Source organism: Colletotrichum scovillei (assembly GCF_011075155.1).
Source record: "Colletotrichum scovillei strain TJNH1 chromosome Unknown Contig00006, whole genome shotgun sequence".
NCBI classification, from domain to species: domain Eukaryota; kingdom Fungi; phylum Ascomycota; class Sordariomycetes; order Glomerellales; family Glomerellaceae; genus Colletotrichum; species Colletotrichum scovillei.
This window is the reverse complement of record NW_023336264.1, coordinates 3,428,383-3,454,358: the sequence shown is the minus strand read 5'-3', so window position 1 is coordinate 3,454,358 and position 25,976 is coordinate 3,428,383. Positions and strand designations below refer to the sequence as shown.

General features: G+C 54.2%; 6 protein-coding genes across 6 annotated transcripts; 2 read left to right on the top strand and 4 right to left on the bottom strand.

Annotated features, from left to right (window-relative positions):
• Positions 1–23: 23 nt before the first annotated feature.
• Positions 24–2,864, top strand: HER10_EVM0008663 (periodic tryptophan protein 2; the record flags this gene model as incomplete). The annotated part of the gene is made up of 3 exons (XM_035478177.1): positions 24–73; positions 136–248; positions 308–2,864. Exons 1-3 carry the CDS (start codon positions 56–58, stop codon positions 2,862–2,864), a joined length of 2,688 nt encoding a protein of 895 aa, XP_035333022.1. The 5' UTR covers positions 24–55.
• Positions 2,361–4,882, bottom strand: HER10_EVM0004029 (HypA protein). Its single transcript, XM_035473688.1, has 6 exons — positions 4,495–4,882; positions 4,399–4,440; positions 3,628–4,346; positions 3,344–3,555; positions 3,070–3,290; positions 2,361–3,014 (listed from the first exon to the last, which is right to left on the bottom strand). Exons 1-6 carry the CDS (start codon positions 4,732–4,734, stop codon positions 2,994–2,996), a joined length of 1,455 nt encoding a protein of 484 aa, XP_035332452.1. The 5' UTR covers positions 4,735–4,882; the 3' UTR covers positions 2,361–2,993.
• Positions 4,883–7,098: 2,216 nt separating this feature from the next.
• Positions 7,099–8,742, top strand: HER10_EVM0008741 (kelch repeat protein; the record flags this gene model as incomplete). The annotated part of the gene is made up of 5 exons (XM_035478251.1): positions 7,099–7,339; positions 7,478–7,642; positions 7,698–7,797; positions 7,871–8,262; positions 8,444–8,742. 5 exons carry the CDS (start codon positions 7,099–7,101, stop codon positions 8,740–8,742), a joined length of 1,197 nt encoding a protein of 398 aa, XP_035333033.1.
• A 240-nt stretch (positions 8,743–8,982) lies between these two features.
• HER10_EVM0009499 (uncharacterized protein) lies at positions 8,983–10,368 on the bottom strand. Its single transcript, XM_035478985.1, has 3 exons — positions 10,075–10,368; positions 9,223–9,951; positions 8,983–9,153 (listed from the first exon to the last, which is right to left on the bottom strand). Exons 1-3 carry the CDS (start codon positions 10,157–10,159, stop codon positions 9,035–9,037), a joined length of 933 nt encoding a protein of 310 aa, XP_035333122.1. The 5' UTR covers positions 10,160–10,368; the 3' UTR covers positions 8,983–9,034.
• Positions 10,369–12,761: 2,393 nt separating this feature from the next.
• HER10_EVM0006730 (uncharacterized protein) lies at positions 12,762–17,129 on the bottom strand. Its single transcript, XM_035476308.1, has 2 exons — positions 15,258–17,129; positions 12,762–15,195 (listed from the first exon to the last, which is right to left on the bottom strand). The coding sequence occupies exons 1-2, from the start codon at positions 15,386–15,388 to the stop codon at positions 13,245–13,247; spliced, it is 2,082 nt and encodes a 693-aa protein (XP_035332798.1). The 5' UTR covers positions 15,389–17,129; the 3' UTR covers positions 12,762–13,244.
• A 1,865-nt stretch (positions 17,130–18,994) lies between these two features.
• HER10_EVM0005637 (alkaline protease) lies at positions 18,995–21,364 on the bottom strand (the record flags this gene model as incomplete). Its single annotated transcript, XM_035475243.1, has 4 exons — positions 18,995–19,200; positions 19,920–20,357; positions 20,455–20,560; positions 20,675–21,364. 4 exons carry the CDS (start codon positions 21,362–21,364, stop codon positions 18,995–18,997), a joined length of 1,440 nt encoding a protein of 479 aa, XP_035332657.1.
• Between the last annotated feature and the right edge of the window lie 4,612 nt (positions 21,365–25,976).

Genomic DNA, 25,976 nt, shown 5'->3' with positions numbered 1-25,976 from the left:
TGGGTTGGAGAGAATTTCGGTAGCTTCAAGGTGAGGAAATGGGTGCTAATTGACAATGAAGACCGATTTTAAGGTACGTTTTGCAGGATTTTCCCTCAATTTACATGCGATTCTGACCATTGCTTCAATTTCTAGTTTTCCAATTTGCTCGGCACGGTATACTGCCAGGGCAACCTGCTCTTCAGCCCAGATGGCACCCATTTGTTCTCGCCCGTGGGGAACAGGGTTACTGTCTTCGATCTGGTGAAGTATGTTCTGCCTCAAAAGTCGGCGCAACTCCAATATTTCCATGCTAAATTCCTATTAGCAACAAGTCACATACCCTTCCCTTCGCGCACCGGAAAAATATCTCGCGAATCGGTCTCACTCCTCGAGGAAACCTGCTACTGTCCATTGACGAAGATGGCCAGGCCATTCTGACCAACGTCCTCCGCCGAATCCCCATTTACCGATTTTCGTTCCGCTCTTCTGTCACCGCCCTCTCCTTCTCGCCTTCCGGACGCCATTTCGTTGTTGGTCTGGGCCGCAAGATCGAAGTCTGGCATGTGCCGTCCACACCAGATGCGAACGCCGAAGGAGAACTCGAGTTCGCGCCGTTTGTGAAGCACCACACCCACACACAACACTTTGACGAAGTGCGCAGCATCGAGTGGTCCAGCGACTCGCGGTTCTTCCTCAGTACCTCCAAGGATTTGACCGCGAGAATATGGAGTCTGGATCGTGAGGAGGGGTTCGTGCCGACGGTACTTTCGGGACACAAGCAGGCTGTGGTGGGAGCATGGTTCTCAGAAGACCAGGAGACCATTTACACCGTCAGCAAGGACGGCGCTGTGTTCGACTGGAAGTACGTTGGAAAGCCGGTTCAGGATGAAGACGAGATGGTAGACGAGGACGAGGACGACATGCGCTGGAGAATCGTCGACAGACACTACTTCATGCAGAACAGTGCGCATGTCCGATGCGCAACCTTTCACCCCGAGTCCAATCTTCTCGTCGCCGGTTTCTCCAACGGAACTTTCGGTCTGTACGAGCTGCCCGACTTCAACATGATCCACACTCTCAACATTTCTCAAAACGACATCGACTTTGTGACGATCAACAAGAGCGGAGAGTGGTTAGCCTTTGGCGCATCAAAGTTGGGGCAACTCCTGGTGTGGGAATGGCAATCCGAGTCGTACATCCTGAAGCAGCAGGGCCACTTTGACTCCATGAACAACTTGGTCTACTCCCCCGATGGACAGCGCATCGTCACCATTGCCGACGACGGCAAGATCAAGGTTTGGGACACCGAATCTGGTTTCTGCATCGTCACCTTCACAGAGCACACAAGTGGTGTCACGGCCTGCGAGTTCTCGAAGAAGGGCAACGTTTTATTTACATCCAGTCTGGACGGCTCCGTAAGAGCTTGGGATCTCATCAGATACAGGAACTTCCGCACATTCACAGCGCCGACAAGGCTATCATGGTCATGTATGGCCGTTGACCCTAGCGGCGAGGTCGTCGCGGCTGGATCTCTGGACTCCTTTGATATTCATATCTGGTCCGTTCAGACGGGACAGCTTCTGGATCAGCTCACCGGTCACGAGGGTCCCGTGTCGGCCCTGGCCTTCACACCAAACGGCAACTCCCTTATCAGTGGTAGCTGGGACCGCACCGCAAGAATTTGGTCCATCTTCAACAGGACACAAACGAGCGAGCCTTTGCAGCTGCAGGCCGATATCCTCGATATCGCTGTGCGCCCTGACTCTTTGCAACTGGCGATTTCAACATTGGATGGTCAGCTGTCTTTCTGGTCCATCATGGATGCCGAGCAGGTGTCTGGACTGGACGGCCGTCGTGACGTTTCCGGTGGACGCAAGCTTACCGATCGGAGGACGGCCGCCAACGTGGCGGGCACAAAGAGCTTCAACACCATTCAGTACAGCACAGACGGAAGCTGCTTGCTTGCCGGTGGCAACAGCAAGTACATCTGTCTGTACTCTGTTCATACCATGGTTCTTTTGAAAAAGTACACCGTCAGTGTCAACCTGTCTCTGTCCGGAACGCAAGAGTTCCTCAACAGCAAGTTCCTAACCGAGGCCGGCCCCGGCGGTCTGATCGATGATCAGGGCGAGGCCTCGGATCCCGAGGACAGGAGAGACGACTCCCTGCCGGGCTCCAAGCGCGGCGACCCTTCTGCGAGGAAGAGGATGCCAGAGGTCCGCGTCTCGGGCGTTGCATTCACACCCACCGGCACGGCCTTCTGCGCCGCCACAACGGAGGGTCTGCTTATCTACAGCCTCGACAACCTCATGCAGTTCGACCCCTTTGATCTCAACATGGAAATCACCCCCGCATCCACCCTCGCCGTCCTCGAGAACGAAAAGGACTACCTCAAAGCCCTGGTCATGGCCTTCCGCCTCAACGAGGCCGGCCTCATCAAGCGCGTCTTCCTTTCAATACCGCACACGGACATCGCTCTGGTCGTCCAGGACATGCCCATCGTCTACGTCCCCAGGTTACTGCGCTTCGTCGCGGCCCAGACGGAGGAGACGCCGCATATTGAGTTCTGCCTGCTCTGGGTCAAGGCGCTGGTGGACAAGCACGGCGCCTGGCTCACGCAGCACAGGGGCAAGGTGGACGTCGAGCTGAGAATCGTGGCGAGGGCCGTCTCGAGGATGCGCGACGAGATCAGGAGGCTCGCGGACGATAATGTGTACATGGTGGACTACCTGTTGGGCCAGGCCAGCAACGAAAAGGAGACGACCGGTGTAAAAATGCTAGACTTGGCCGCGTTCGACGCCCCCGCCAAGACTTTGGCGATTGGCGACGCGGATGAGGGCCAGAGCGATTCCGACGGAGATGAGTGGATTGGGCTAGAATAAAACCATAGATGTTATTACAAATGTATACCCCCCGTTTTGTCAAGCTGCCATGATTTTGCTACTGTTACACTTATGTCGTCCCATCTCATTCATTTACAACCTTGATGTCGTCCTGCCACCGTCGGCTAGTCAATCGCGGGCAGGAACGTCCTAGAAGCAGCGTCAGTATCATGAATTTACACCAAACGACGAGTGTTTTGCTCACCTTCCACGCCTCTTCAAAGCCCGCTGAGCGAACCCATCTCGTCTCGTCGTGTTCAGTGCTGTCCAACAACATGTAGGTGAGGTTGAGCCATTCCTCATTCTCGATCTTGATCCAGGGTTTGTCGCCATACTTTGCTGAAAGGTCCTGGCAAATCCCAAGTGCTCTGACCACCTTGATCGTGTGGCCGTCATCTACAAAGTTATGAAATCTTGGAAGGAGGTCTGTGGAGTCCATCAGCCACTATTTTAAGTGAGACCAAAGATGGAAAACTTACCAGTCGGCTTGGAGACCAAGTCCTTGCCCTCATCTTTGTCCTTTGGCTTGTACGACTTGACATCCTCCAGGCGGAGCGGCGGGCACCCGCGCGCCGCATACTGCACCAGGTCCATCCGGATCTTGTACTCCAGCATGCGCACCTTGTTCTCCGTCGAGATCCACGGCATGGAGTTGAAGCTGAGGAATATGGGCGCAGCGTTCGTGTGGTGACTGTTTACAGCATCAGCGTCTGGCATTCCCGTCGCCAGCCTCTCCCAAGACGAAAAAAAAGATCACACTCACATCAAGAAGAAATCCCACTTTGGCTCCTTGCCTGGCCGAAGAGCCGCACCGCCGGCAACGTAAAAGGCAGTATGAAACATCTCCGCCGTCCTCTCGTCAAGCTCCTCAGGACGAACCTTGACCTTGCTCGCGATCCGCAGCATCTGCTCCGGCGCGCGCTTCAGAATCCCGTCAAAGATCTTATTCGCGTCCTTCATCTGAGCAGCTTGAGCAAGCTTCTGGTCACGACGAATCTCCTCAACAAGATCCGAAATCGGCGGCATACGCTCACTCGCTGCCGCCGCACTCTTCTCCGTCTCGTCAAAAAAGTCCTTGAGCTGGTTCTTGTGCACCGCGGCCTGCGCCAGCCCCTCGGCGACGATGGCGGGTTGCTCCCACTCGACGCCGTACATGAGCTGGATGATGGGATGCAAAAAGCCCGCAAACATGCGCTGGAACATGTCGTCGGCACGCTCGTCGCCCTTGAAGAGGTGCTCTTTCAGCGCCGCCTCCCAGCCCCCGAGCCTCTCGATCTCGCGCTGGAAGAAGAGGAGGAAGTCTGGGTAGTGCTTTTCCTTGCCGAGGTACGTTTTCGCGCGGTCCCAGTCGTGTAGCTCATCTGCGACGGAATCACGTGGGGTCTGGGCTGGGCGCTGGTAGTCTGCGTTTTCCTTGTACGCCGCTTGAATGGCGTCGGGGCCTGCGCCGGTACCGAAGAGGGCTAGGACCTGATGAGGGATCTTGAACGATGTTAGAGGCTGGCTATGAGATGATCCGAGTATCTGAGCTCACGTGGTTGTGGAAGCCTTCTTGGTTGAAGAAGACATGATGTTTCTGTACAATATTAGCATACCGCTCACTCCTATGTAAGGTACGGTTTGTCCGTACCTCGAGATCCTCCTGTAGTAGCTCAGACACCTTGCTCGCGGCAGCATCTTTCTGATCAAACTTCCACAGTCCCGTGTTCGTCACCGGGACATTGATCTTGTATGCTGTCGCCATGTTGATAGCTCTGATTTGGCTGTGTGAGAAAGTATGGTTTCCGCTGGATGTGATGTGTTTTGAGATTCTCTTGGGAATCGTGGATGGTAATCTCATTTTACTTAGAGATGACCCTCGCCATGACATCGTGGGAACGTTAAAGACCGTGACTGAACCTTAATATGTATCAAAGACAGGGGGCCTCGAACCTCTGCAAGACCCCGGGACGGTACGCCCGCTTACAAATGAGGTACACGCGAAAGGGCGAGCGCGAGTGGTAAGAATCGGAGGTGTTCCCATAGGATGGCTAGATGCGGGTAAGTCGGAGTGGCTCCCGGGCGGCGACCACGGGAAGGGGTCTGTGGTGCGCATCACCTAAACTCTACAAAGCCATTTCCCCAGACTTTTGACGTCATCACAACTTTGGGAGGAGGATTGGGTTTAGATGCCAATGTCACCTACCACATTCGTCAGACGATTGAGAACCGAACACCTAATAGTGGGCTGTAGTGTTAGTAAGCTGCAGTGTTAGTAGTCGGGAATACATCAGATAAGTGACCAACAAGCCCCGACAGAAAAGAACGGACCGGAGAGTCGTTGACACATACCTCCGAAACTGTCCGCCGAAATCTCCACTATCCTACATTTTCGGTCTCCGTGATCTGCCGGCTTGGGAAGGTCTTTCACCGAGACCCGAGCCCTGTCTACGATGAATTGCAAGTCTACGTATACCTCCGACAGGATCTCTGTCGGATCTGGAACGACAAGATGGAACCCAAATACGTTCGAGTTGCGGGATGAGAAACCCAAACGCCCATGGTGCTCTCACTAGTGTTGTTTTAGTAAGGTAAATCGACTGAAGTTGTGGGTGGACCTTCGTATGCCTGAGGGAGGGTGGATGCACCTTCGGTCTTGAGGCTTGAACGCGAAGGGCGACCATATCGTAAAGTAATTCGAGATTCTCGGTCACGCGCGAAGATTTAAGCATAACAATATGTACCATAACAACTAGCTGCACGAGGTGCTTGCTGTGCGCCTGCCCTTCGGCCACCATCGGTGAGCCAGAATATCACAGCAGATACTACGAGATAAGAACACCCTGATTTGACATTAACAGGAATGCGTGTACAAGAGCCAGTTACAAGCACTGGATTTCTGGTTATCTTGTCCAATGAATGAGGACATTCAGGCCAGCTCTTGCCAAGATCAGCCTCATAGCCTAGTCTCAGACTTGCTTACGCCTGGACATGGGCAGGCTGCCTACCTGGGCGCCACAGCGCCTGCTTTACCTTTGTACCTTGAAAATAGGCAACAGTGGTATCAATATTAAGGAAACTCAGGGTAAGAAGCAGGTGGTCTTAGTGAGGCGTGACAAAGCTCCACGGAATTCCAAGAAGGAACAAGGGCTCGTTGGGACTATCCCAATTGTTAAGCTTAAATAGCAACACGTGCGGTCGTTCATTATATGATTTCTCCCAAACCCAATTCACCTTATTCACTTGCCAAGCTGTATCTTACGATTGAGAAATATCCTCAAAACCGCCACCAGAAGTCCTACGAAAACATGCTCATAACAGCGACCATTCCTTAGCCAAGCCCCAGGCTTCTTCTAAAGAGCTGCGGGCTCCCACATGGCTGTACAACGACAGCCATGTCATCTAGTATTTGTCTCGCCTCAGCCTCCCTGCCACAGCCTCGATGGTGATGGATACATCCAAGGCTGACAGCCATGCCCAAGCTTCACAGCAGGTGGATGTAACCAGTAGTCAATCATCGGGCGGAAAATGTCCGCCTCAAGCTAAGACAGCGCTCGAAATTTGTTCCCTTGCGTCCACCAGATTCTCCAGTCTGGTCACACAAGAGATAGGCACCGGTGGCGTGACAGACCAAGAGAAGGAACCCTACGGGCTTCGGCTGAGGCAAGTTTGCTCCAAGACGATGGGACCATTTCTCGAAGTCAGAAGGCATTTGTTGGTTTCCCTCATACACACCTTTCCCTAACGCCATACTTCAGACTCCCGAAGACAACGCATCCCTTCTTTCTCTTTCTTCGTCAACGAGGCCAGGACGATTGGGTTAAATCTATCTATAAATGTGTCGCACAGCGTTATTACTGTTCGCTTGGTTGGTGGTTTCAGCGCAGTGTTGGAATCCCTTCGGAAGATCAAGGCTGATAATCCGCGATGACGCTCCGTCTCCTTCTGATTTCCTAAGGAGAGCTTTCCCTTCAGGTATGTCGAAGACTTCATAAGACACCTCACGAATCGAGGGTCGCATTTTAACTTGAGTAGCAATCGTCATAGGCGGCTATGTGTATATAGACGGCGGCGAGGTATCCCAGTTATACAACGGCAAAAATGGGACCACTGCCAACCACCCGTCGTGGACAGGTAGGGCTTACGTCCCATTCAAATTGGAATCAGGACACATCATTGACGTCGGTTGCTTTCTCCAGTTAACTCGACACTCTCCATCTGTCTCGAGCAATCATGGACCAACTCCAGTGTCACGATGACATCCACTCCCAAGAATGGACCGAAGCTCAATAAGCAGGCCATATGGCGAGACCCATCCTCGACCGGATTCTACGTTTGGGGCGGCACGATGTCCTACTTCGACACACCACCGGCAAAAGAGTTATGGCATTTCGAAGTGGATGGTAACGGTGGCGGAATCTGGTCGCAGGTCTCCCCCGCGAGCGTCGTAGCTTTCAGCAAGCTCACCCGCACCACAGAAGCCTCTTTCACACAGAGTAAGGATGTGGGATATTACTTTGGCGGGGTTGCAAACTCTGGAACGGATACGTCTACTTATAACAATGCTCTCGCCATCCCTGGACTGATATCATACAACATGACTTCCGGAGAGATAAAAAATACGTCCTCTATAGGATTCGGTCAATACGGGACCTCGATAAGAGGCTCAGCACAGTTCGTGCCGTTTGGATCCAGCGGAGTACTGCTCTTCTTAGGCGGAGGCCAGGCACCAGTCTCATTACCGAAAGGGAGCTGGGCGGAGATGGACTTCAACAAGGTCACCTTATATAATCCCAGCAGTCAGTAGACTCTCTTGGCGACGCGTGTTTCAACAAGGCACTGACACTTACTCAGCCGACAAGTGGTATACTCAGCCGACAACAGGCTCCAGACCGGCGACACGAGGAAACTTTTGTGCGGTGGGCGCTTCCAGCACCAATAACACGTACGAGATGTAAGAGAAACAACTTCCATCCTATCGCTTGACCATGATAAGTGGCTGGGACTAATGCCAGTGCGTTACTCAGCTTTCTCTACGGCGGCGGTAGCACCGAGACAGGCAGCGTCTCTGGCGATGTCTACGTCCTGAGCTTGCCCGGGTTTGTCTTCTTCAAAGCAGCAGGCTCGTCAGCCATTCGGGCGGACCATACGTGCGTGGTCGTGGGCGAAGGAGGCCGCCAGATGCTTTCTATTGGAGGGACGGACGGGTCCCTCGGCTTCCCTAGGTCGCTGACAGACCCGGACCCCTGGAAGCTCGGGCTGGGCATCTTTGACATGACGGAGATGCGCTGGTCTGATGGGTATGATTACCAGGCGCCACCGTACGAGTCGCCGGACGCGGTCAAGCAGTGGTATGCCCAAGGGGGACTAGACTCCGTCGTTTGGGCGAGCGAAGAGGTCAAGGCCTTATTTTCTGAGCGTAAGTGAGCGTGACTTCATTTTAGAATATGAGTCTATATCTCAAGGTATTGACCAAACAGCAGCGGCGCCCGCCATCTCGACCTCGGATCCTTCACCTACTGAACAGTCCAATACGGGCAGCCCAACTTCAACTCCGCAAGGTTCTCAGCCATCCAATCCGCCTATCGGTACCATCGTAGGTGCCGTTGTGGGCGGTGTTGTAGGCCTCGTTCTTATAATTTGCCTCGTAGTGTTCTTCCTGAGGAGGAAACGATACCAGGCGGCGCCGCAGCAGGAGACAGGCGGAACGCCTCCAGAGTACGAGAAGCCTGGCAGCGAGCAATATGGATACAATGGACCGGCCGGGATCAATGCGCTACACGAAGGACATACCGACCACTTCAACCCCGTCGAGTTACCCGCAGAACATGGCGCTGCGGAGCTTAGCTCCACGCATGGCAGATATGAACTCGGCCAGACGGTGGCGAGGCCATCCTAATCGATGTAGGAACGAGGAACGTCAGCAAAGGACGAGTTGAGGTCGCGCATGAGTTCTACATCTCTCAGTCGCAGACATGAATAGTAGGGTCACATCATGTAAGAACAGGGACGAGCAATGGTATAACAAACGAAAACTTTTTGAATTGAGAGTCCCTCCCTCTTCCTCTAGGAGGGGGACTCGATCATGGTATCACCAGGTTTTGTCTAATATTAAGAAGGTTCATCATCATGCGTGTGTGTGTGTTGTGGGGTGTGGGGTGTTGTTGTCATCGTCGGTGGCAGTCATCAATCTAAGCCTTGCGCTTCTTGTTGGGGGTGGTCTCGGCGTCGCCCATCTCCTCATCCTCGTCCTCCTCGTCGTCGGACTCAAAGTCGGCATCGGACAGCTCGCCGGCCTCCTGAGCTTGGGCTATCATTGAGAGTAAGTCTCCGTCTCGTCCTTCTTCGGCAGCGACGGCACCGTCGCGGAGGAACTTACTAAAGTAGTGGAGCGCCTCGGGCCACAGGTCGGTGGCGATGGCGACGGCGACGTCGTCGCCGTCGGGGAAGATCTCGAGCTCGAACTCGGTCTCGTCCTCGTCGCCCTCCTCCTCCTCCTCCTCCTCGGCGGCCTTCTTGCCGGCCTTGCGGTCCTCGAACTCCTTGACCTCCTTGGCGAGGGCGGCGGCGCTCTCCTCGGCGGAGATGCGCTTGCCGACGTAGCCGAAGAAGGAGAAGAAGGAGACGCCGCCCATGGCGGTCTCCTCGACCTTCTTGCGGAGGGCCTCGGCCTCGGGGGTGAGCTTGCCGGGGGTGATGGGGCCCTGGTCCCAGACCTTCTTGGCGGCGGAGAGGAGGCCCTCGGTCAGGTCCTTGCCGGCCTTCCACTTGATGTCGACGGGCTCGGAGACGAGGCCGGTGTAGGTGGCGGAGTGGCGGTACCAGAAGGTCTTTTCGACGACGGCGTCCTCAAAGTAGTCGTTCTCGTTGAACTCGAAGCGGATGGTGAGGGAGCGGGGGTCGCCGCCGGAGCCGTTCTCGATCTCGGGGCGGGAGACGGAGATGGTCTTGAGGGAGGAGAGGAGCAGGGCGGCGTCGGAGGGCTGGATGTGCTCGTCGACCTCGGGGGGCGACTGCTCGAAGACGAGGGCCCAGAAGTTGGGGATCTTGGAGACGACGGCGGCGCGCTTCTCGTACAGAGGCTTGGAGAGCTCGTACTGCTTGCGGACTGGCGAGGGGTGTTAGTTTGGTGAAAGATTGAAAAGCAGAAAAGAAGAGATGAAAAGGAAGAGGATCCTGGATCTTTTCTCTGGGAAATGTGGTGGCTTGCGCAAACAGAATCAAAACATACCAATCTCGTTCTCAACGAGCTCGAACTCGCGCTCAAGGTCAGCGAGCTGCTCGTAGGTGACACCAGTCTCAACCATTTCAGTCATTTTGGCGGTGTTGTTTATGTGTGTGTGAAGGAGTAAGAGAATAGGTGATGAAGTGTGAGAAGTGAGTGAGTGAGTGAGTGAGGAGAGTCAAAGAAGGAGGGAAGAGAAATCTCAAGAAGGGTGCTATGAGATTTTTCAACTTTCTTTCGTGGCGGGGTATTGATTACAAGAAGGAAAAAAAAGTTGGCGGGGTTGTAATTAGCCTGAGTCGCAAAGGATTTTGTTCAGAAGCAAAGCTCAGGCGGTGGAGGGGTGGGTTGGGAGGCACAAGGGGCAACGATGTCTTAGGTATTAAGTACCAAAGTAAGGTATCCAAGGCGTGAACCTAGGCTGCTTATCAAATCTATGGTACATGTACGATTACTCCTGTCTCGTATCGTTTGTTTGTTATTCTCCTCTTGAATAGGTAGAAAAAAAATCTGCTTTAAAAAAAGGGACCCTGTGGTTCTGAATACGTGGGGGAAAGAGGAGCGAGGGGAGGGGTGAATGGGCCACAGCAGAAGAGGCAACCGTAACGCCAGGAACAAACAGACAAGGGGAAAAAGTGAATGAAGAAAATTTTCCAAACAGGTCGCCTGCGTCTCTCTCGTCACCTTGTCACCTCGTCACCTCTCGTATGTGTACTTGTGCTGTTTGGGTTTCCTGTGACGCCAGCTCTCAAGGATGGAGGACGAGAACTGCAATCTTGACTGGCCATTGCGCATTTGGGCGGCGGTGACTGATGTCATTGGATCGTGTCCCCACGTCCCTGTTGATCTCGAACTTTTTGGAAATCCCAGACGCACCCAATTGGCGCCAGACGGAGCAATTTCCAGCGGGCCCATTGGACACTTGCGTTTGCATGGCGAATTTTTTTTGAATTTTTTCTGTTTGCTGTCTGCCAGTCTGGGAGCACACTATCGCCAAGAACACAACTCAAGCCCGTGCCTTGAACGTGCTTACCGCTAACAAAACCACTCGCTACCGTGGTGTCTCCCACTCGGCATCCTCAGATCATTGTGTTAAGCTCCCGCTCAACGCTGAAGACCGAAAAGCTAGACCCGATGGAAAGGGTCCTCCTTCTTCTTCTTACCCAGTTCGAGAGCACCGTGCCTGGACCCCTAGCGGGGTCTCATCCGCAATGGGACCTCTCCGAACAACGATCTTCCATGAACGTTCACCTTCCTCATCAACAGAATTTTTTAAGGAAAACAAAAAGACGAGAGAAGAAAACAACAACAACAACCCCTCCCCCCACTCACATGGCAATTTTTGAACTGGTTGCTTCTAGATCGCCATTTTTTCTTCACCTCTATCCACAATCTGCATTCGTGTCACCGCCCTACCCACAGACTAAGACGCGGCAATTGCCCGTGGGTATCCGCTACTCTGCTACTGTGACTGGGAAAACCGCTGTGAAGCCAAATGGTTAATTCATGCGTTCTTGTTTCCCACCAGCTCCATTAGCCGCGCTGTTCTGTACTGCGCGCTCTTTCGCCTTCTGTTGCTTCTTCTTCTCCTCTATTCTCTTATAAGCTATGACAAACATAGACCCACCGGGAGGGGGTTCGATCTCTCGTTGCCCCTCGCTGCCATCTCTTTCGACTCCTCATCGTCGAGTTCCTCTATCCAAGCAAGTTGCTGGAGACTGACGGTCTCTTGCTCATTACACATGTCTTGGGTTACCTGGGTCTTGAAGATATGTAGAGAAAGACCGAAGCCCCGTTGCCAGTGATCAAGTTGGAAATTGAGATTCGTATCAAGACAACCTTCAACCAAGCTTGGCCAGCATCGTCAACAGCAGAAGATTTGCCAATCTAGATGAGCTGGGACGGCATGAGATGGGACGGAAGCCGTGTGAAGTTCTACCCCCCATCTCCTTGGACCAGTCAAGCATTACCATACACAAATAAGTTGCATCGCCTAAAGAAAACTCCATCCAGTAGACGGAATGTCACCGTAAACCAAAAGCAAAAATTTGTCCGTCCCTTTCCCCTAATTCTCGCTGGCATCATCCCAACAGCTCCCCCGTTGCTAGGAGACAGACGAGCAGTGACATTAAATGGTCAAGCCCCCCCCCCCCCTCCCTAAAGAGAAATCCGAGATGGCCTGCCTCCACTATACCAAGTACTACTTTCGACTGGATTAACACGTGAGGACACTCTTCCCAGGGCTCTCCCCTGTCCTCAACTCGGCGTCGGGTAGACACACTTCCGAAGAACATGTCAAGGTAACTTGGATTTCACTGAAAAAGCTTTGAAAATCGCAGCCATCATGCTCAATGTCAAATGCGGACCGCTTCTCCGCTCAGTCCCGGGACGTTCGCGGAAGAAAGTGGATCCCAGCCACCGGCCATGGGGCCCGAGAAGGGTCCACACGATGTCGGGCCGGGCGGACAAACCTCAGGTAGTATACCAGTACCTTACCGCTCGTCAACCTGTCAGCCGCGGGAGTCCGTGCTTAGGTTAGGTCCTAGGTACGCGTGGTCCGTGAATGATGGCAAGTGCCCGGTATAAGTCCATATGCCTTCGGATTCTGTCTGCCATCAGCTGATACACATCATATTCTCCTTGAAGCTTTACATATATTCACTCGCAATGGCAGTCTGAATCAATGTGGAAACCAGCCAAATGTATTCTTTCCTCGTGCATGCCGTAGTGCCGCGTCATCATCGTCTTGATTAACCAACAGGTTGACTATTATTGCTTGCGCAGTCCAGGTGTTGATCTCTTTTGTTTTTTTTGGTTCTCTCACGCTCTCCCTCTTGTGTGATCGCGAATCCTCTGAAATGCAGTGCTATCGCTCCCTTCCTTGCTTGAAACCCACGGCCTTGCCGGCTCCGGTGCTCTTCTGTCCTCATGACAGTAACAACGCTTTGATACTCCCATAAATCATCAGATCATATGACTTTTTTGTCGTAGTTGTGTAGTAAGGTGGCTGAGAAGAGATCCAGAAACGGCCCAATGACCACTCGTGTCTTGCACATTGCCGGGGGTATATCCAATACAAAAATCAAACGCAAATATGACCAATTCAATGTCTCCCCTGAAATTCGCTCGCTCAAGCCCCGTGATCCTAAAATGCTCTTCTTTTCTCGGGTAGTGGCCTACCACGTGATATGGGTAACACGGGACCGCATGTCTGGCATGCCGGTGATGATGCCACGAGTACCGACCTGGAGGTTGGCAAATCTGGCCCTCAGGTCAAAGTCCACCGCCCGAACCATGACGCGCTTCTCTTCGGGAACAGATCGCTTCGCTTTGATCAGTCCGGGAAGCGCACTGTTCCTTCGATCATCCCAACGGGCATTGCCACCAGGTCCCAGCGGAATGCCCTCGCCAAAGTCCACTGATCCATGTCTTCCATTGGCGCCGGCTTGGGAGCCCCGCGCGTCTGGAGACGGTGAAGACAAAGGCTCTTCCTCCTCAATCGTGGCAACCCACTGTCCAATTCGCGCTGTGAGCTCGCTGTCCCACATGCCTTCCCGCCGCGCGCTGCTTCTCAAGAGCTGGATAGCCTGTCGCCGGATGACGGAATGCCTGCACTTGGTGGCCACCACAAACAAGGGCGGGACGATACCCAAGTCGGCACTGAAGCTCGGCTTGATGTGGAAAGTATTGTACTCGTGACCGCCAAAGATATCCGGGGTATGATTGTGACGGTGAGTACACTGCGAAGGGTCGGGACACCTCTTGGCTGCCGCTCGTCTCTCTTCGTCGCCCACCACTTCAGAAGCAAGATCAACAATGGCCTTGAAATGCGGTTGAAAGACGTCAAACTGCGACTCGTTGTCGCTGTATGTCATAAGGAACAGAATCTGGCTCATGATCTGGAACATTTTCAGAACCGCGATGCCGGCCTTCTCTTGATGACTGACGCCGGGCGCTGTGCGCGATTCGAGGAGATACTCAAATGCTTCGGACCAGGCGTCAAGTTGTCCCTTGAAGCTCATGCCATACTGTTTCAACGATTTAGGGAGAATACCCATCGGTCCGTTCGCGCCTGTTGATTTTTGATACGTGAACAAGGTTTCGGTAAAGCGAAGCATCTTCTCGAGAAGCTTGTCCCAAGCGATGCGAGCCTCCATTAAATTAAAGAACTGTTCCGGCATCGATGATGAACTCATGGATGACGGTGAGCTGCCGGCGTCTGAAGGGGGCGACTGGGGGAGCTCGGGGTTTTGGGGCGTAAGCCGAATCACGTACGGCTCGGGGAAGTGGAAGGCCATGTCGTACGACTTGGCTTGGATGGCCAGCCTCGTGAACATTTTGACCAGTTCTTCCTCAACAGGCTCCTCGGAGAGGGGTACGAACGATTTCCTTCGCTCGGCCCGTAGCTTCTCCAGTAAGCTGAGGCCAGTCTGGATTTGTCGAATCGCTTGGCGATGGTCCCCAACGAACGAGTCGAAGCAAGCCAACAGCACACTTGCCATCAACAGAGTCCGATGCGACTTCTGGTCACGGTGGAGCTGGACGAGTGCGTTGATGGCCTCCGAGTACTGTTTGACTGCCACTTCCCAATGTCGATATGCGCCATCCATGGGGTTCATCACGTCGGATGGTGAGCCTGGCGGAGACTCGCAGGACTGTTCTAGAGTCTTGTACAGAGCCCCAAGAGCGACCACCGCGTGGCGGATGGCGGGCTCAGCATGGCATTCCTGGAGAACTGTCTGTGTCCAAAAGACGGAATCAAAGTAACCAGATAACTCGTTTGCGGTATGAGTGCGGAACAGCTGGAAATAGAGACCCTCTTGAGGTGAGAGCTGTAAGTTGCCCGCTGGGCGGTACATAGTAATGGCTGAAGGACCGTCATTCGGGGTTTGCGGGGGAGTTAAACGACGCTGAATCTTCTGAACTCGTCTGGGAGGTAATTCGATGGAGGCTCGCGCGGGAGCGGCGTTGGTTGGAGCGGCGGCCAGGAGAGGCTTTGGAGCAATGGCGAGAACCTCGTGAGGTCTCGCGCTGCGGCTCGGAGGTGGATATCCGGTGCAAATCTTCTTGGAGCGTACACACTGCGAGCAGGAGGGTCGTCTTTCGTCGCACTTGATGCGCCGTTGTCTACAGTGAGCATGTCAGGCTCTTGCCCACGAACACGAGTACAGCAGGGGTGCGTCACGTACTTGCAGTTGTTGCATCCTGTCTTAACTTTCGGTTTACTGGTTCTGGCCCTCTTGGGCTTTGCCTGGGAATCTTCGGAGGCGGGACTGGTCGATGTGACCGAGTTCGCGTCGGCGCCGTTGTAGGACGACATCGTCGCTGTGTAGAGTTGAGGTGGAATCTATGGCCGAGGCTTTGTCGCATATGCATTCATCGCCTTGGACTCTTTGTCGCGGACGAAGATGTCTGTCTGTCCCTTGATCCCAACAAAAGTGTTGCTGACGACGGCGAAGTTGAGAAGCTGAACCACCACAAAAAAAAAAGTGTCTGGCCGGAATGCAGGGGATTCGGGAGCTCTTTAGGGTAGAAGGGGGGACCGGGGCGCGGAGATAGTAACTAAGGCAAGCTAAGGGTCGGCGCGATGACGGGTGGTCTGTGAACTCGGCGGTTAGACAGGGTAAGCCTAGTGTAGAATCGACCAGGACGGGGAACGGGTCCGGCGGAGGGGCGATCTGCTGAGGGACGGGGTCTATCCCTCGGTTCGAGCTCTAGGCTCTCGCGCTTACATGACTAAAGGAGTTGTAAAAAGGCGCCAAGAAGAAAAGAGTCCAGGTTGAAGGGGGGGCAGGCCTCAGTACTTCGTAAGAGTAGGTGTCCGTAGGTATTCGTAGAGGAGGGTGAGGTGGGAGAAGCAAAGATAAGGTAAGAGAAGATTCAGGAGGAGAGGCACAACGGTTGTTGCTTAGACCTCTCTTTGAATGTCGATCAAAAGCAAAGAAGGGCAATGACGAGTAGTTGTGTCTCGACTGGGGTGATATAATAGTTTGCTTTCTCGGCTTGCTGATCAGATGCGCAATGACAGGGTGTTTGGGCAGCTCTCAGCAGCCTTCACAGCGGGAAGGAGTTTGGGGGCCGCGAGTCACGGGCGACGGAGGATAGAGTAATATAGGGCTGGCGGATGGCGTGTGGGCGCGGACCTGGGCATCCGTAGCTAGTGTTGTGACGCTACAAGCCACTGGATGTGAATGGAGCAACAGATCAGTAGCTTGGACCACAGGGACCAGGGGAGAGGGGGATCCGAGTAGGGGAGACCGAGATCCACGGTGGGAGGGGGGAGGGGACCTGGAGAGGGCCTGGAGGGATAGGTAGACTACGGAGAAGAGGGTGAGAGGAAGAGGAAAAGCCAAGCAATGAGACAAGTCGCGATGTGGAGGCCTGTGAAGCTAGAGGTGGCTTGCAACGAACAGCAGACGCAGACCCGGACCGGGATCTTGTTCGATGGTGGTGTGGTGTCGTGCCGTGGTGATGGGCACAGAGGAGACGCTGACAGTCTTTTAGGTAGGCACTGGTGGAGGGATACGTTGCTGCGCTATGCTGCACTGCATGCAGGACCTCCGACGTCGATTTGGCATGTACCGGAGGGAGACAGGGAGGGAGGGCTGACGTGGGGAGACGGTTATCAGATTCCGGGTTGCTGAGGGCGAGCCAACAGTAGAAGTAGGTGAGAATCTGGCGATACTTGCGATGTTGGAAAAGAAGATGATGGTGTAGGTGGGCTAGTGATGTCGATGTAGATGTCAAGCTTCGAGTCTGATGACGAGCAGAACCAAAAGAAGCAGGGATGAATATCGAAAGTCGACAAGATGGTCAGAGAAATGCCCAGTGAACACTCGGTTGGAGGAGAGCGAGGATCAGGTCCAGACCAGGCCTAGGCGGGTGGGCTGGGATGAGAAGAAAGCAATTGTGCAGCAGATACAGCAGAGAGATCAGGAAAACCCAGGTGCCGGAGAACAATCAGTCGAGACCAAAGCAAATGGAAGCGACCAAAAGCCAGACTTGGCCAAGAGCAGAAGCAGAAGGAAGGGAGGATGAGGAGAAGTCTGGGCTCTGGGCTCTGGGCTCTGGGGGCTCTTGACTGGGGGGGAAGAAGAAGAAGAAGGCGAGAGATGAACGAATGAGGTTGGGCTAACGGGGCTGGGAGTGGGGGATCGGAGTTGGCTAGTCCCCTAGCTCAAGCTGAGGAAGAGAAAAGAAAAGGTATCCGCAGATGGTGGGGTGGTGGAGGAGAGAGGTGAGGGTTGAGAGGGTGGAGGAAGAAGAAGAAGTAGTAGTCGTAGTAGTAGTAGTAGTAGAAGAAGAAGAAGACGGAGAGGAAGAAGACGACGAAGAGAGGCTTGTGCCATCCACGGCCTTGGAATCGTTACTGCTTTCCATCTCAATCATGTGTATCCGTAGGATGTATTGGACAAAGTACTCTCTGTCTGGTAAGTAAGGTATGCGAGCCAGAGAGACCTGGAGAGAAGGAGACAAGGGGCAGGGAGTACGAATACCAGCACGAAGCAAACATTCATTGTACAAGAAACATTGAACCCCTCCAGGGCAGGCGAGACAAGGCGTCTGGGTCGCCGCACCTGTTGCGTACGGTACCTATGTACGCTACCTTGGACCTGTACCGCGCGTTCTCCCAAACCAGAGTCAGTAAGGCTCGCCGTGATGAATCAGACCTTTATGAATATCTGCTATCCGTCCTTCGTGCTCAAGGTGAAAATGAAGTAGGTGAACACAGGAGAGTGCTGGGCATTTACTTTTGGGTACTTGAGTGAGTGACAGGTAAGAAAGGCAATCTGACTGACAGCGCAGGAATTCTGTTTTACTGGACAGGAAATGCGCACAAGGAAAAGAACTCAACGTCTCACAAGCATGGCTCTTCTTGCCTGTCGTACTCCGTACACGGTATGAAATTAGGAATACCTACGTTCTCGGTGCAACGCGAGAGACCTTGCCTTCCTCTGTCTCCCCTTTTGGTCCGTTGTGCGGTCTCCTTCGCTCTCCTTCAGATCAAAGAGATGAGAGAGAGAAAAAAAGAACAACTTATGTGTAGCTGAATACGTACCGCGGTACCTGTTGGCGTCGGCGAAGTACATGCGAGACAGGGGTCGAGTACCTGGCCCGTCCATGTTAGTCCCCGACTCGTCGAGGAACTTGCCCTAATTGGTAATTGGGTCTTTCCGCTCTCGTCCTTGTACCCTGCCTTTGTGTGCGATGGCCTGAAGAACCGTTCGAGGTACCCTGCAATGAGCGCAAGAGTCTCAACTTTTGAGCCTTTTAACGAAGCGAAACGAAACGAGACGTGGGAGGGAAGATGAACAAGCAACAATAGTTATCTGATTGATAAATAGAAATGCGTGAGTGCTTGTAGTCAGCAGATGTTCATAAGCGATACTCGTTCAAAGAGCAGAGAAGCGTAGACAAGATTGGTGGTATCAGGTATGCTTGGGTACGGATACACCTGTCGACGTCCGTTCATCGCACAAAAGTAAGTAGGCACGCAGTAACTTCTTTCTCTCCAGATCTCCATCTTCTCATCCCCACTCCTTCCCTCTTCCGACCCCTCTCGGATGTTGGACGTAGGTAACCTCCACGTCCTTCATTTCGTTCCTTATTCCCATGTTGCCATCTCATCCCAACCTCTCACCTTCTCCAAACACCGACGGGGTTTATCATCGCTACAAAATTCCTCCCTCCCCCGCAGCTTTAGTCTCGGCGAAGCCTTCCACCATGCTTCCATACCTCTTGGAGGATGATGACACCAACGACTTGTTAGTCCACCTGCATTACGGATACAAAGTTGTCGTTTCTTTGTGGCTGTGCTGTTTGTTTCGCTTCTGTTGGCCCCCTGGTGGTGGGCGGCTAAGCCCTGCAGGCGAACAGGCAGGTCATCATCGTCAATTCGCAGATTTGCTCCCGCCCACTGGGCCAGTCATCCTCCAGAGTCCATGAACACAAGATTGAAAAGAGAGAACGGCAAGTGGAGCAAGGAGAGGACATGGATGGTGGTGGATTCCCCGCGACAACACGTGCTCACCTGTGGATTTGTTGGACAAGGCACCCCTCTCGCCCATTGGACGGCTACCTTACTTTGGTGTAGCTCGAAAGACCGCAGTTCTCGTTCCATTGCTCTACACACTACCGAGTACTACAGTCTAGAGACTACACTAGCCGGCCCGCCCACGTCTCGATGCAGTCACCATGCTGTTCCCCTTCCCAGGCCCAGCATCGAAAGCGGTTGGTGTGTTGTCGGCGCCCGCCGCTGCCAATAGAAACGGCGGCTCCGCTAGGCAAAGAGTATCGACGCCCTAAGGGTTGCCGTTTCGGCATCTGCGACTACACCGAGGCCGGACCGGCGAGCTTACCAAGCGGGCTCTTAAAATACCCTGTATTATGGAAGCAATCCACTGGCTGAGGAGTGTACTACGTATCCGTACAGAGTAATACCAATAACATTACGTCTCAGCCAGGACCGTTCATCCAAACCCACGGGAAAGATATACCAAAGACTTTCTACAAAGTACTCGAAGGTTGAGGGAGTACGAACCCCTCATGTACCGACAATCCAAGCAAACAAACATAGGTTCCTAGTTGAGAATTGCTCCGAAACAGACGCAAGACTGGGGGACCAGACTATCAAAGCCAGGTGACACAGTCTCGGAGACTCTTCACCCAGTACTTATGGATGATTTGCTGCTGCTTCCATGTACCTCCCATGTAAGTAATGCATGTGTCTGTATCAGGTCCGGCGACCCAACATCGGCAAAATGCCTCCACGCCTGCGCCTCTTTCCTCTTTGGCCCTGCGAGTCAATAACACGCACTTACACGCCCCGGGCCCTTAGGAGGAAACAGCACCGTTGAAAGCAAGCAGATTGGCAGTACCCTGAGGATCCCGAACCACACCTTCGACAGCAAGCTCCCTCACCCTCGCAAACACCTCGTCCGGGGTAGCCAAACCCTCCTGTTTGCCTCTCAGGTACGCAATCAGACCCGTTACGTGCGGGACAGCCTGCGAGGTACCCGAGTACACAGTCGTGCCGTTGTCGAGCCCGAGCGAGCGCACCGCAACGCCCGGCGCAAACACCTCCACCAGGCTGCCAAAGTTGGAAAAGGACGCCCGGGTCCGGTTCCAGTCCGCGGCCGCCACCGTGAAGGCGCGCGCCGCCCGCGCGGGCGAGCGCTGGCTGGCGTCCTGGTTCAGGTTTCCGGCCGACACGACGGTCGGGACACCCAGGTCGTACGCTGCGTTGACCGCTTCGTCGAGGGCGGAGGCTGTTGTGCTTACTGGGAACCCTGCAGCAGGAAACCGGGGGAAGGTTGCGTGTTAGTCCAGATTCCAGGGGGTGGGGGGCGCAATATTGGCTTGCAATTGAATTTTGGGGGTTCTTACCAAGACTCATGCTGATGACAGACTTGGCGAGGCGACCGGGGGTATCTGTGATGTTGTTGACGGCCCAGTTGTAGCCATCGAGGACCGTTGCGACGCTGCCGGTGCCCTGTACCCGAAAGTCAGACTTGTTAGACTTGGTAGGTGGCTTTGATCACCAGTCACGCTGTAAGAGCAACATCCTGGGTGGTAGCAACCGGAGAACGAGGCACAGGCGACTTACAAGACCAGCAAGGACTTTAACATCCACAACCGTCGCCTTCTTCGCGACCCCGTACGTCTGGGACCCAACCGTACCAGCAACGTGCGTGCCGTGCCCGCCGAAGTCATCAAACTCTTCGTCAGGCTGCGAACTGTATCCCTTCACGGCGTGGCCCGCGAAGTCAGGGTGGTACACCTGCACGCCCGTGTCGACGATATACGCAAAGGCGCCCTCGCCCGCAGAGTCATCATAGGTATAAGGTTGACCGTCAGACGAGCTCGACAGTTGATTCAGCGACGATAAACTCGCCAGCCCCCACGGCGCTGCATCCTGCGTGACGAGGGCGTCAATTTCCACGAGGCGGTTTGGCTCGACCGACGCCACGGCGCCCTCGACGTCGCCGCTGAGGATCTCGGCGAGCGTGGCCTCGTCAAAGGAGCCCGCGTAGGCGTTGAAGGCGCCGATGGAGAAGGTCTTGCTGATGCCGCCTGTGGGAGTGGTGTCGCGCCGGCGGCGGGTGTGCACGGAGGCGGCGCGGGAGAGGTGGGACTCGATTTGGGAGCGGGCGAGGCCCGGTTTGAGGGAGATGATGTACTCGCCCGGGATGATGCCGTCCACGGCGACGGAAGCCGGGGCGGGAGCCGGGGCGGGAGCGGCTAGGGCCCGGAGGCCGAGCGTTAGGAGGACTGCGGTTGCGCTGATGACGGGCATTGTTCACTGGCGAGCGATACTGGCAATTACATTGATATCTGCAATTCCTTCAATATTCTATCTACTCTTTATACTTCTATACTTCAAAGTCAACGCAATCATGACATTGATTCTACAGATTCCATCATCGTATACGCAGAAGAGCCAAGACGAGCGCCTGTGGGGTTATCTGACTTTGAGCTTCTCAAAACTGAAGGTCAAGACGGCGATGCAACATCGCCAGCACCTCGTAGATGCGCGAGCAAGGCATGAGCAGGGCATATGAGGCGGGCATTTATCCCAATGAGGCATGTTGTAGCTGGGCTCGCCATGACACGATGCAATTGCGATGCCCGGGTGAACGTTTTTGCTTATCTCGTGGGGGGCCTGGAAGCATTGGCGTCGTTGGCGATTCAGCACTCTTGAGGTGAGGTTCTACAAGTTTATCGCATCTGTAATACCCCGGATTGATACGGACCGGAGGAGAAATCACTTCTACCTGCTTTTCCCTGGAGGTGACCTCCGAGGATGAGAGATAGAGAGAGAGAGAGAGAGAGAGACAAGACAATCACGGGAGCAGGAGGTAGTCTCTCTTGGCATGCAAGAGCGCGCTGCAGCTGCATGTTTCTATCACCATTCCTCGTATCGCCAACGGGCAGCAGCACCAGTCGAGCAGGAGCAGAAGCAGTGGCCCGAGCATTTGTCAGTTCAAGTTGCAGGAAACAAGACCCGACGCACGCGGCCCGTCTCGACGGCGCTGTGTCACTGTCAGGCGAGCGTGGCAGGAGCAGAGAGTCTTGTCTCGCGGGAAGGGCTGTGAGCTGTAAGGTAAGGTAAGGTAGGCAAGTATGTGAGCCATTGCCCTTTGGTCACTGGTGATCTGTAATTTGTGGTGTCTGTACTTCAATACCTTGAGTGAGGTACATACAGGAGTACCCATGGTTGTACCTAAGCACTGACCAGATGTTCAGACCAAGGTATCGAAACGTTTTGTGGCCTTTCCCGGCGCTGTTCCCACGGATGGGAAGACACACACACAATTCCTCCAGAAACCTGACAACTTCCCCCACCCCACACTTTGCCCAATCCATTCATCTCTCGCCGAGTTTCTGGACAGACACGGCTTGCATCTTGTCTGGCAAACAAAAGCCTATGTCTCGGCTTGATTCACCGCTTCGGCCATGTCAGCTGCGCCACATGCAATGTCCATCCTACCGGCCCGCTTCCGCTGGCTGAGGGGCTTGGATGCATTCGTCCACAGGTCGTTGTCAGCAGCAGAGGAGGGGGGGGGAACAAGGGACCACGGGGGCCATGGGGACCATCCCATTTCCAAAAGACGAGACAAACTCTCGCCTACTCCTTGACCCTCCATCTCAGCCCTACGCGCCAGAGACCTCGAAGCATGGTCCTGGGTGGCCAGGACAGCCTCCACTGGCCGGCCTTCCCTGGACTTACTGGCCCAAGGGCTTGATCAGGGCGGCCTCCTCTCGAGCCAGGAGCCCCCATGTATCCCACTGCATCTTGGGAAATCTGCCTCAAGACTGCCTACATATCGCCTGCCTTAGCGCCGCTGCTCAGCCATCGTCCATCAAAAAGCCACCCTCTGTTTCTTGAGAGACTGCAGAAGGAAGCCACACCGACCCACGATTAACGGCACCAATGTCTTCGGACGATGACGTTCGCTGCATCTACGCACCTTCTCTGCGTCTTCTTCAGCCCTACCAACTATGATCGCTTACTGTTTGAATACGATCATGGACTAATCAGAAGCCGTGGCCTACTCCACGTCGAATTCTAGGTTCTCGCTTCCGCAGGGTAGTCACCGACTTCGACGAACATCAGCCACTCACCATACCCAGGTTTCTAGAGTCTGAGACGTGAGGGTCCGTCTGATCATCTCTCTTCCCCCTGGAGGGACAACCGATTGGTGTTCCGGCTTCCTCGTACGCCTGGCGGCGCCTCTCCGGAAGATTTTGCCCTTTACTGTGGCATGGAGCGGGATGCCAATGGGTCGACTGCGACCACGGACCCGAATCCCACGGACGTGCAACCGGTTCCGGAGATATGGTTCGACCCAAAGCCCTCGACATTGGAACTGAGACCTCTGCGAACCGGTGGTGTTCGGGAGTGAGACTCTCCCATGGCTGCGAGGGGCAGCCAGCCGGTGGGCCTCGGTAGTGATTTGGGTTTCTTTGTGCTATTCCAAATCGACCACGAATGAAAGGCGTTGTATGCCAAGGACCCAAGAGAGCGGCTGATATGACGGTATCTTGCAAGTGGAATTTACGATAGCCAGCTCGACGCAGGAACATTGCAGAATCTCCCTACAATAATTTCAGCCAGATCGATTGGGAAGCGTTTTCCGCCGCAGCCTTTGGGGGCTCCATTTCTGCACGTCACCAAGCATCAATGTCTCTCGGCCATGTCCGCTGGCGATTCCCATGATCGCGGGGTAGGGGACGTCTCGGTATGGGACCCCCATTCCCTTACATGTGCATCGTGGTTTTATGCACAGCGACCCGCGGCTACTTTGATGGCACATTCAGTCTGTCAGGTACCAGTCTACCATCGCGAGCTCCGATGCCAGAGGGGGGTTCGAGCGCCATGGCATAATGCCTCGTGAGATGCCTTGTCCGACCTACCTTCACTGCAAATTTCGGGCAACCGTTGGGCCAATCCTATCGGACAGGCCAATGCAGCTAAGCTGCATGTCAGAATGGAAGCGAGAGCATCGCTGGTACGGATTCCATCATGGGCCCAAAAGTTCCACTCGATGGCAGGCTGTGCTTACAGCCACCAGGGTCTGCCACGCTGGTACTTGCAAGCTTGGTTCTATTGACCACTGAGCTGGCCATGCAAACCTCCCTCGGGCCTTTTTCTGAGCTTCGGTGCGTTGGTTATGATTTCATACGACGGCACGATACCCAAGTATCTGGGTACTCCGAAACAGTCTGACTGATAGGCGTGTCCATCGTAGAGTACCCCACGCGGTTGATCGCCTATACACACATGGCCGAAGCTGTCCAGATTTGGGCACCCGTATCTGTACACCACGAGCAGACAGTCAGAGGCCTCAAGTTATCCGAACTTCGGCTTTGCCAGTATCGCCTACTCCCTTGCCTCCCTCCGCCTTACGGGGCTGCCCTGAGAACAAATCAAAGATCCCTGAGAAGACTAGTTGAGCATCAGTCGCTCATGGAACCCACCCTGTCCCGGATTGCTCCATGCCTCGGCACGCCGTTTCCGCTGCGTCATTCTTCTCGGACTCGCCCGAGATACGTCCCAGGCTTCCGGGTACGGGAACTAAACGTCCTGATCTCCACACCGGTCACGGTATCACTGGTGTCGCCTACCAAGGGCCCGTGATGACTACGTTCGTCACACCGGCGCTCTCGGCCGCTGGCATCCGGCCGCCCTTGTACCGCTTCCCTCACACGACACAACATGAAAAGACGAATCTTTTCTGCTGTCCCAGGACCGGTGGATATGACCGCTCTCACAATTGTGGCGCTCATTCATTGATCGCTAAACGAGCTTTCCTTTGCTGTTTGCATGTACAAGAGGTCCGCATCACCTGTAACATGAACATCCAGAACGAGCCCCTGGTCCGATTTGCTGGGCTACCGACGATCAGGTTCACTGACACGATCGAAACCTTTTTTGTTTTTCGTAATAGAAATGATGCTGACATCTTGGTAGGCAGGAGGATAAGGTAGGACAGATGGGTTAGGGACGTTGCTGTGCCGCATGACCGCAGAGCCGGGGTAGGGGTGACCATCTCGTTGCCTTCTTACTACTCCTCGGGAGACACCCACCCGACTCTTCTAACGAGCATCGCTAGGAGTTGTACCTGCCATTCGATCACGAGAGGAGCAATCAATTCGCGACTATCAATATGATGATGCTAAGTTTATTATTTCAGGTGGCTTTTGGGGATAATCGAATCGAAGCAAGCCCAAGCCAGATCGAGCCTTGATACCTCTCAGTCTTCAACGCCGCGGAGAAATGGTATGGATGCGCTCGAATTGTTCTGCCGGCCTGAATGGAAGGGACACCCCTGGATGGCACGCCAGCGAGCTTGACTGCAGGCATTTTGTGCCTTGGATTAGTCGCCCCCTTTAAAACAATGCAGTTTGCGCCCCAGGGAAATGGAAAGCGGCGACTATGAGATGGGTCAATTACCTATGATCATTGGCCCGCTGAATGAGACACCAGCTGATCTGCCTCTGTCACATTAGAACGCGAGGGACTGGTTTGACCGTCTGACTGGTCCAATGTAGGCAAGGTACCTTGATCAATGGGACAAACACCACGCGATGGCGGCGGCGCGGAGCGGATGCGCGGCGGGTGTTTCCCCTCAATCTCTACGGGCCCCCCGGGAGATCTTGTAGTCTTTGCTGCTCCTATGCTTTGTCCAGTGGTAGATGACTGCGAATTGTGTTTTGAGGAAAACACCTTTGGTGACTTGCGGACGTGTTTCCATCGGTACCACTTCTTTCCGCGTGGTGTATACGGTGCAGCATGTTCTTTTGTGCTAGGCTGAGTGCGATGGCAAAATTCTAGCCGCAGTCTCGTCCCCCGGACTTCTCTTCCCGTCTCCTATGCCATGTTGAAATTGCTGTCATGTCCTCGT